The sequence below is a fragment of the Alosa alosa genome, chromosome 9, assembly GCF_017589495.1.
Source record: "Alosa alosa isolate M-15738 ecotype Scorff River chromosome 9, AALO_Geno_1.1, whole genome shotgun sequence".
In the NCBI taxonomy this organism is placed as follows: Eukaryota; Metazoa; Chordata; class Actinopteri; order Clupeiformes; family Clupeidae; genus Alosa; species Alosa alosa.
The window spans coordinates 13,072,819-13,083,982 of NC_063197.1; the positions used below are offsets into that span (position 1 = coordinate 13,072,819).

Here is an 11,164-nt window from a genome sequence, read left to right on the forward strand (position 1 = left end):
GGAGTGTGTTGGTGGACGTCACTCAGACATGGGAGAGGAGGAGAGGGATCCAAGACAAACTGGTTCCGCTGGGGTCAGTGAGGTTGTGTGTGTGTGTGTGTCTGTGTGTGTGTGTGTGTGTGTGTGTGTGTCTGTTTCTGTGTGTGTGTGTGTGTGTGTGTGTCTGTTTCTGTGTCTCTGTGTGTGTGTGTGTGTGTGTCTGTTTGTGTGTGTCTGTGTGTGTGTGTGTCTGTTTCTGTGTGCAGGTGTGTGTGTCTTCATTCATTATGTCTCTCATTAGGGTGTCTCTCCTGCATGTGTGTGTGTGTCTCTGCGTGTGTGTGTGTGTGTGTGTGTGTCTCTGCGTGTGTGTGTGTGTCTGTGTGTGTGTGTGTGTGTGTGTCTGTTTCCTATGTATGTGTGTGTCTGTCTGTGTGTGTTTCCTATGTGTGTGTGTCTGTGTCTCTGTGTGTGTGTGTCTGTTTTCATATCTCAATACGTTACTGATTGAGAGAGTGATTGAGCATTTGCACTACATAATTGCAAAAGGGCTCTCAAATGTTGTAGAAAGGAATGGCTGATCTTTAATGCAATATCTACATTGGATGAATTGTTGCTGATAATGGGCAATGTTCCAAAGACACATTCTGTTTACTAATCTGATATCATTTTAAAAGGCTAACGGAGAACCATTTTGCAATTATGGAAGCACATAACGTAATCTGAAAACTGCTGCCCTGATTAAAAAAAAACAGTGCAACTGATCTCAGCTGCTATTCTATAATGGAGTGGAATAGAAATGTCTAAGTGACCCCAAACTTTTGACCGGTAGTGTATATACACAGGACATACATACACACACAGAATTGCATGCATGAGTCTAAATAAATGAGGACGTGTACAGCTCATAATCTGATATGCATCTCTTCTGTAGTTGATGTGCTCCGTGTGTGCTGGCTGAGGAACAGGAACCACCACAGGGGGTCAGCTGCTCTCCCCCATAGAGCCCATAGGGCCAGAGGGCCGGTGAGGTATGTGCTGCCAGCGAGTCCGTGCCTGTCTGTGGCACACAGGAAACTCCCCACTACGGCATCATGGAGCAACACACACCTCAACAACACACACACACCTTTACTCCCAACATACCCTCTCATTTAGTCACTTTCTCTGACATACACACAGAACCCACACCCAGCCTGCCTGTTTCATTCAATTGCTTTTCTCTTTGGAATACACTGGACCATCCACACAGCACATGACCATCCACACAGCACATAATTAGAGAGCAGACACACACAGACATCATTAACATAAGCTTCCGTCAACACACAAAACACAAATATGAATACTTGACTCACCTGTTTCAAAACTTCTACAGATACTAAACAGAAGATGAAGTCTATGGCCAGATCCCTTCGCTCCAGTAGGAAGTCTTTATCCCGATGCTGTTCATCCCTAAGCACGCACACGACACACACACACACACACACACACACGGGCACACACACACCATTACAACCACCTCTCTGACTTAAGACCCATTAAACATCAAAACACTCTTCAGAGGTAGAGATGGGAGCGAAGGACATGAAAGACTGTGCTTTTGTGTGTGTGTGTGTGTGTGTGTGTGTGTGTGTGTGTGTGTGTAGAGGTGAAAGAGACGGTAGGGGAAAGGTAAGAAAACAAGGCCAGAGAGGGTGTGGGAGAGGAATGTTACAGTTACAAAAACACAAGACAGATCAAACTGGAGGGGAAACCCGTCCCATTGGATAACAATGAGGATGAAGGAGACAGATTGACCAGGGAAGAAGTCGAGCACAAAGGACAAGTCCACCAGACACAGAGGACTGATGAGGACACAATGGCACGCACGCATGTGGTGTGGAGAGGGGAGAAAGAGAATCGCCGCTAAAGACAGGGAGACTGAAGAGATAGGAGCAGTGAGAGAGTGTGTGTGTGTGTGTTGATGGGGGAAGCAACAGAGGAGTAAACCAGAGAGGGAAGAGATGAGTGTGTAAGAGGTAAACAAGGAGTACACAAGTGTCTGCGTCTGTGTGTGTGTGTGTGTGTGTGTGTGTGTGTGTGTGATGACACAGAAGGAAACACAGGTGTGGCGTGGTGTTCCGGGCCTCCTCACCCTTTGGACTTGGTGCTGGAGCGGGGGCGGTACTCGTAGGACTCATCCTCCGTGCCACTCTGCCGGCGGTACCAGTCAAACAGCGTGCGCAGCAGCGAGGGCAAACAGTGTTCCGCTATGGAGCTCATAGAGCTTATTAACTACAGCAGGAGAGAGAAAGAGAGAGAGAGAGAGAGGGGAGAGAGATATTATTAATTATTAAATATATATAATAATAATTCATTATTAATTACATATATAATAATTAATTATATTTTATAAGTTCTAAAGTTTAGACCTATGTATGTTACTCATAAATGTTTATACACTGTTATCAAAGATCCTCCGCTTTAACCCTCTCTGCTGTTATGTAGAGAGAAAGAGTGGCTGATCAGACACAGAGTGCGTGGGCAAATCAGACATCCATTAGCTGAGCCAGTGGGTAAGTGAATGCCAGTCAGAGTGGCTATGAGACGCACTGGAGTAACATAACACCAAATAATATCACGATAATCAGACAAGCAGAATGGAATGGATAGCCCGGAAAGGGTCATTCTTCTACTGTCCACTCATACAAACACTGTTATGGGACGGAGAGAGCCTTTTGAGTGCCAAAAAAAAAAAAAAAAAAAGCATAATGCAATGCACCAAAGGGCAACCAGGGCTCTTCTAAGGTAAACAGGGAGGAAGAAATGAGGAAGCTGCAAGACATTCATGAGACAATGTGCAAGAGACAAACAAGGAAGGGGAGAGAGAGAAATAAATAAATAGGTAGAGAGAGAAAGAAAGAAAGAAAGAAAGAAAGAAAGAAAGAAAGAAAGGAATAGAGATAGAATGTAAGAGATGGACGATCAGACGTGTGGAAGAGACCCGGGTGCTGGGTGACACACAGCACTCTGTAGAGCGGAGAGGAGCAGGGTTTTATTGATCAGCAACCGAGAGGGCAGGATTCAATGACATGGCTATGGTGAACTGAGCTCGCCCTGCCCTTATCGAGCAACCCTACAGCCCAGCATCACGTCACACACACACACACACAAAACTGTATCCGATGCTGACCTCCGCTTCCCTAAATATTCCATGTGGCGTGACACATAGACAGGACACATGAGGAGAGTGGGCTTATGGGTAAGTTAAACAGGTCAGACTCCATCTCTCTCTCTCTCCATCTCTCCCTTGCTTCCTTTCTTTCACTCTCTCTCTGGGTCTTCATCCCTCTATCTCTCCTTCCCAGTGTCTCTCCTCCCCCACTCTTCACTCAGTCAGCTAGCAGGTCGCTCAGTTTTGCGTCATCTCATCCAGTGAGGTCACAAACGCTCCGTGACTATCATTTGTGTTGGGCTGACGTCAGCAAGGGCTTGCGTGCGAATGAGCACACACACACACACACACACACAAAAGCTGTTTGTGTTTGTGTGTGTGTGTGTGTGTGTGTGTGTGTGTGTGTGTGTGTGTGTGTGTGTGTCCATGTACTATATAGGACAGTAATGTAAGCACACTCTGTCAGAGGCATGCATGTGTGTATGTTTGGGTTGTATAGTGTAGTTTAGAAACATAGGGACAAAAACTGAGCTGGCTGACTGTGTGTATGTATATGTGTGTGTACAGTATGTATGAGTGTGTGCAAGTACTTAGATCCCATCTGTCGCTAGACAGTGGACTAGAAGGGGGTAGAGAAAGAAGCTACTGTACATAGCTATCTGATGGATGCTGGAGGGGCACGATGAGTGTGTGTAGGTAAGAGTGTGTGTGTTACAGTACATACAGTAGAGTGAGTGTGATTGTGAGGGTCAGTATAAATGTGAATGTGTGTGAGAATGTGTCAGTATGAGAGAGACAAAGAAAAGAAGAAGGAAAACAAAGAACAAAAGAAAGAGATAGAGAAAGTGAGTGAGTGAGTGAGAGAGAGAAGGAGAGAGAGAGAAGGAGAGAGAGAGAGGAGAGAGAGAGAGGGAGAGACAGAGTGAGAGTAAGAATGAGTGTGAGTGAGTGAGTGTGATTGTGTGTGTGTGTGTGTGCGAGCGCGCGAGTGAGAGTGTGTGCAAGTGAGGGTGTGTGTGAGTGTGTGTGAGTGAGTGGGGCAGGATGATGGATAACACTGGGCAGAGTTATGTAACTGCTCTTGCTGCCCTCTTGGCGCCAGGCAGACACACTCCAGCACTGATATACTGCTGAGGATGACACAGCGATTCTGCTGCCCCTGTCCCACACACACACACACACACCGTACACAAACTCTTACACGCACACACAGTTTGTCCAGTACACATTTACAGTCACTGTGATATTTTGGTTCACCGCCTTCCAAATGCAGGGCGGATAGAGAAACAGAATACACCACAACACCCTGACATAGTTCTGCTATTCCACCCCGAAATCTCTTTCTGTCTCCCCCTCTCTCTCTCTCCCTCTGTAGGCACAGTCTGCTAGAACAATGTGTACAAGCTGACACAGCTAATCTCACACACACACACAGAGCCCCTAATGAAGGCACAGGGATGTACAGTAGGGCTGCGTGGTCGCGTCAGAACTCGTTGTGCTGAACTGAGCATTCTGCTGCAGCTGCCATTGTTAGAGAGACCTGCTCCAATCAGGGCCCTGAGAGTGGCGTCCCAAAGTGACCATCAGAGAGAGAGAGAGAGAGGGGGGAGAGGGAGAGGGAGAGGGAGAGAGGGGATGAAAGAGAGTGACATGGACAGAGAGATTGAAGAAAAGATTGAAAGAGAGGGGGGGAGAGAGACAGATGGGAAGAGAGAGCAAGATGGAGTGGGAAAGATGGAGTGAGAGAGATGGGAAGAAAGATGGGAAGAGAGTGAGAGGTGTAACTCACCTGATCAAACTGTGGATCTTCTCCTCTCTGTAGGGAACGGGATAATGGCTTCTCCTGGGACAAAGAAAAAAAAACTTTTTTAGACATAGATGTACTGTCAACAATACACTCCCTTTACCAACACACCTACCTGTACCTATTAATGACAGGAATCTGTGTGTGTGTGTGTGTGTGTGTGTGTGTGTGTGTGTATTATTCATATTTCGTCAACTGTTTGTCCGACTGATTTCAAACTAGGCAGATGTCTTGCTAAGGGCACGAGTTGATATGATTTGGTTGATATTGTAACAACTCGTCAACCCACTCAGATATGCAGTGCAAAACCACATCGCAAATTTCATCACTCATTCCACAAAATTGTGTATGTTTTTCTATCAAGTTCTTCAATATAGCCTTAACTATACAGCTGTTATTGTTGTCATTTTGATCTGTAAAAAGTGGCCTGCGGGCATATAATTGGGCTCCCAGTTTTCTACAAGAATAGGCATGTTTTGAACGGGCACTGCACTAATCAGCATGAAAATGCACACACACACACATCCAGGCTGTACATGCAATCCCATTATGTCAGCCCTACTCAGGAAACGGTGCGTGCAATGGTGTGTGTGTGTGTGGCATGGCTTTGATAACGCATCTGCACAGCCTCAATGTGTCATAGCACACCTCGGGCTCCCGTGACAGAGACAGTGTGCCGATTCATCTTCTTTAAAACAGACCTCCAGTAGATGCTCTGCTTTGTGTCCTGTATTTGCCTTTACACATAACTGGAAGTGGTAATGTGCGTCGGATGAGAAAGGAGAGGATTGCAGATAGAGTGGGGTGTGTGTGTGTTTGTGGGGTGTGTGTGTGTGGGTGGTATTAGATTGTAGCTATTAGCAGATTGTGCAACTGCTAGGTCAACATGGAGAAAGGTCTATCCATCACTGGACAAACACTGCCTTGTGTGTGTGTGTGTGTGTGTGTGTGAGAAGGACAGATGGAGGAGTGATATTGCAACAGTATAGGATAGGGACACAGAGAGATAAATGGGCGAGAGAGCATCAGTAAGAACTAAAGGGGGTGGGATTAGCATGAAAAATTATAATAATAATTATTATTATTATTATTATTATTATTATTATTATAAAATGGTTAATGACATTAAGTATTTCTCTAGTCTGGTTAAGGGAGAGTGGTTCTGCTGGGTGAATTTGATACTGACAGGAAGATTGTTGTTTTAAGTGTCTGGTAGCAAGAAAGACAGAGTGCAACAGAAAAAGAAAAACAGAGATGGAGAGAGTGCAATAGAGGGGTAGAGGGATGGGATTAGCTAGAGTAGAGATGGAGAATGGAGAGGGGATGGGATTAGCTAGAGGGGAGAGAGTGCAATAGAGGGATGGGATTAGCTAGAGTAGAGATCGGCTGTGGGGGTGTCTGGGAGGGTGGGGGGCACAGACACGGGGGGCCGCTCCTCCTCACCCAGCCAATCTGCAGTGGAAGCGGCCAGCTTTCCAGGAACACAGGGTTAGGATTCTGGGAAGCTGTGTGTGTGTGTGTGTGTGTGTGTGTGTGTGTGTGTGTGTGTGTGTGTGTGTGTGTGTGTGTGTGTGTGTGTGTGTGTGTGTGTGTGTGTGTGTGTGTGTGTGTGTGTGTGTGTGTGTGTGTGTGTCTCAAAGAGAGTGAGGGTGTGAAATAATTCATATCTAGTTCCACAGTTACATTACTTATTTGTCCAAGCCAAAGATTTGTAGAGGTGGAGAAGGGAAGGTGAACTTCCCGTCATGGTTCTGTTCCAGTCAAACTCGGCAAGCTAATTAGCGGCATCACCTGGCTCAACAGCAGTGCCTATTGGCCAATCCAGATAAAGACCTCAAAGTTCTGGACATGACAAACAGCAGACCTTAGAACTTTCTCTCTTCTGGCAAGGATAAAGGAACACTCTCTCACACAGACAGACAGACACACACACACAGACAGACAGACACAGACACAGACACACACAGACACAGACACAGACACAGACTCTCACACACACAAATCATTGGGTCTGACACTCTTGGTGGTAACACTGTGGGGACACGGAACTCACACCTCCACACCCAATCAATCCTGAATTTTGACCCCGGGGCGGCAGAGATACTAACCAGTGGTTCGGCCATCACCACCTCGATCTTCTTCTCGGCAAGCACGGCAAACTCGGCGAAGAGGCTCTTGATGACAAACTCTCCGGGCTTCAGCTCGGGGTCTATGGTGATGGCGGACATGGCGGCGGCGGCCGAGGTGGGGCAGGGGCCGGTCGGGGCCCCACTGCTGCTGCTGCTGCTGCTGCCGCCGACGGCGACACCACCACGCTTCTCCCAGTGCGGGGGGGCCGACGCGGGGGAGCTCGGGGGCCGGTGTCTACTCACCACGCTGCTGCTGCTGACTGGGGCTGAGGCTGGACACGGAGAGAGAGAGAGAGAGGTCAGGAATGTATAGCCTAATATGAAAACACAACACTCAAACGATGTCACAGGAACTCGCTACAACTGGAAAGTCAAGAGCTGGCTACAGAGGTCAACAAGGTAGATTAAACTCCGCAAGAGACACACACACACACACACACACACACACACACACACATGCTCAACATCTTCTATGCGTTTGGTACACACAAGTAGCTAAGCCAACTGTCTGGTATGAGACTGAATCTCCTGGGGCTACAGGCTGGTATGCTGGGACCGTTGCCCTGTGTAGGTCCACAGCAAGGCTTCCTACACACACACACACACACACACCACCTTTAGCAGAAGGTGCTCGCAGAGAGTGAGACACAGAAGCCCCTCATATTTATAAAGGCTTCCTGGAAGAGCCTCCAGATAGACATTCCAACAGAGGTCAGCTTCATAACAGAACTGTGTGTGTGTGTGTGTGTGTGTGTGTGTGTGCGTGTGTGTGTGTGTGAGTGTGAGAGAGAGAGAAAAATTGAGTGGAAAAGGCTTAATATGAGTGAATATTGTTGGAATAACATCAGCAAAGGAGGGCAAAAAAAAGTGTTTGTGTGTGTGTGTGTGTGTGTGTGTGTGTGTTGTTGTTACTGTAGCACTAGAGCTCTTGTTTGAACTGTGTTGTTTCAGCCTATTGGTTGCCCTGGAAACACATGAAAACAAACGCCTCTCACTCTCCGAGAGGAGTACATTATTTCAGCACTGTCCAATTTCCTGTCCGCCAATAACACAACTTCACACACACACCCAGGGAACTTAGGGTGTACATGCTGTCAGGTTGGAGTATGATATTTGGCGCGCGCATGCACACACACACACACACACACACACACACACACACACACGGGGCCAGAGCAAAATACTTTCAGCTGAGTGCTGTGATATGTTGCAAAATATCCGATTGAACTGGATCAGGCACTACTGATCCCATCTCAACACACACACACACTTTCGAAATACATTACAGCAAAGAGAACAAGGCTTAATTATAGCCCAGCTGGACAAATAGCAAGCATCGCTCCCCTTAAACAGCAAGTCCACCATACAGTATACAGGTGTGACCCAGGGCTGGACCAGATGTGGGCCAGATGTGACTGGATGCTCACCTGCTGCAGTGCAGGCAACGCTCATCTGCTCCTCTGAACAGGGGTTCAGCACTTCACATGACACCAGGGTCACATGTGCACCCAGTGCCCTACCAGATATGGGCTTCATTAAGAGCTAAGCCAGACGGTCTACTGTGTACACACACACTCCTTCCCTCATTCGCAAACAGACTTTCCCTTTCAAAAACACTTTCTGTCACACACACACACACACCAGTGGAACCATTGGCCAGTCACATGGTCCGACAACCCCCCCGCCCAGGAAACCCTTGCATGCAGTTTCCTCCTGGTTGCCACAGACATGGCAATGTTCCCCTATAAAAGTACAAACAATAATAAGCGGATCAGAGCGGCCCATAAAATTAATGAGTTTTTCAGGAGAGGAAGAGAGCCGGGGATCACACCCAGCAACAAGGCAAGAATGATGACAAAAACACACACACACACACACACACACACACACACACACCACTGTGGGTACTGTGTTGGAAAAGAGGCGTTTATGATTCAAAGTTGGGGTCTGCTTAGGGTGTGTGTGTAAAAAAGAGAATGACTGACTGACTGTGTGTGTGTGTGTTTGGATGTGGGATGTAGAGGGCCGTGCCCATTGGGTTGTTGGAACACTCCTCCTTTGTTTACCAAGTTGCACAAACAAACCCCCTCCATGAGGTCACATAGCCAGCTTGGAGTGTCCAATCACTGCACAGACGAGCCTCCCCATCCCTCGCCCTATTGGCCGTTTGGCCTGCTCACTGCGTTTGCAGAGAAGAGAAACATTGTACTTTTCCACTCAACACAGAGGGAAAAGTTCTCTCTCCCCCTCTTTCCCGCGCAGTCTGTTGGAGAGGGGAGATAATTTGTGACGTGCCGGAGTACACACCCCTCACTTGCTCGCTCTGGTGCTCCTGACCCCATTGCACACATTTGGTCCACTGTTGCTTCACTTGAATGGTGTAAAAGTGTGTATTTGTATTTTTGTATGGAGTCCTGGGAGTGGTGTGTGTGTGTGTGTGTGTGTGTGTGTGTGTGTGTGTGGTGACATTTATTTGTCCAAAAACAACAACAAATACACTCCCTACTTTTAGGCTTTTAGACTGCTCATTATCCACTTTCAACACACACGCAAACACAAACAAATTTATCAACAAGTACGCAGTCACACGAACACCCACACAAACACGCACTGTATTTCATTCATTCATATACAAATTATATGATATAAATGATATAACATGAATGTAGGCCAACATGGAGCACTAAGGCCTGTGGTTATTGATTAGGGAAGTACACTCTCCAGGAGAACAGCTCCACCACACACACACACCTATGTGAAGCATGTGTGCATGTAGACTCCAAAGAGTTGGGGCCAGAGGCCATCGATCTGTGAGAGAGAGCATTGTGCAGATCAGGTGTCTGGCATGACGTGATTACGAGAGCCTGACTGTAAAAGTCTGTGCTGCGGACATTAACGGGGAGGAGGGCCCCACTAACACGCCAACATGCCCATTTTGCTCGTGCGTTACGCCGGCCACTCGACAAGACGACGCGTGCACGGCCGGCCAAGTGATTTGTGCCTTCGCGTTCGAGAAACGCTCGGAGAATGTGGCCCCGCCATTGATCCCATCGCTCTTCTGTCGGCTTCTCAGACACACGCGCACACACACACAGACACACACACTCTTCAGAGAGACAGTGGGTTCTCTCAGGCCAGTCGGCTCCTCAGTGGTGAAGGCTGTTAATCTCTGCGCCATGCCAACCATGCAGAGTATTCCTGATATGGTGTGGCACACAGACCACCACGTGTTAACTCGTGGTGTGTGTGTGTGTGTGTGTGTGTGTGTGTGTGTGTGTGTGAGAGAGTTATGACTCTATATGAACTTGTTTTGTTCAAGTGTATTTTTTTTTTGGATACAATTTTGATAGAAATTCAAATTTTGTTTAACCATTGTATATATTAATGTGTGATGGTTGTGCATGATAATGTGTGCAGGTAAAAATATCTTTGTATATGTTATGCAGATCCATATACATATATGTTCTTCTATGTGTCCAGTTCACACATGTTTTTGCATTTCGTTTTGCTCCTATCTGTGTGTGCACACATGCACTTACAAACACACACAAGAGATTTGGTTGTGGTTGTGTGTGTGTGTGTGTGTGTGTGTGTTTGCACGCACACTCTCAAGGTTTCGCTATGTGTGGTGAATCCATTGTTTTTTGTGCATGTTCATGAGCATGTGGTCAAAGTTGTGTGTGTGTGTGTGTGTGTGTGTGTGTGGTATAGCTCCTCTGGGCTTAGCTGTCCTCTCCCCTGATTGCGAGAGGGAAGGGCTGGGCCCAAAGCGGTCCTCTCTTCCCAGGCCGGGAGGATGCCACTAATCACCACGACAACAGCACCCGCATCCCCTCCCTTGGGCCTGGTGGCATCCCCGGCATGATGCGCGCACACACCCCACAAACACACGCATATTCACACACACATACACACACATACACACACACACACACACACACACACACAGCAAAACCTTGAGAATGTGCGTGCTAACTGTGCGTGCACAGTCCCGTTCATACACCCAGTGCTGTGAAATGATGGCCACAGCTCTGCAGAGAGAACGAGCTGACGTGACAGAGCCCTGAGGGTGCAAACGCGGCCTGATAAACGTGG

At 47.4% G+C, this 11,164-nt stretch overlaps 1 protein-coding gene across 1 annotated transcript in view; it reads right to left on the reverse strand.

The window, feature by feature from the left end:
• fryl (furry homolog, like) overlaps nt 1-11,164 on the reverse strand; it is an 88,743-nt gene that overhangs the window by 55,080 nt on the left and 22,499 nt on the right. The window contains 4 exon segments of the mRNA XM_048252285.1: nt 1,338-1,434; nt 2,117-2,256; nt 4,926-4,979; nt 7,049-7,341. Coding sequence (XP_048108242.1) covers nt 1,338-1,434; nt 2,117-2,256; nt 4,926-4,979; nt 7,049-7,341 — 584 coding nt within the window.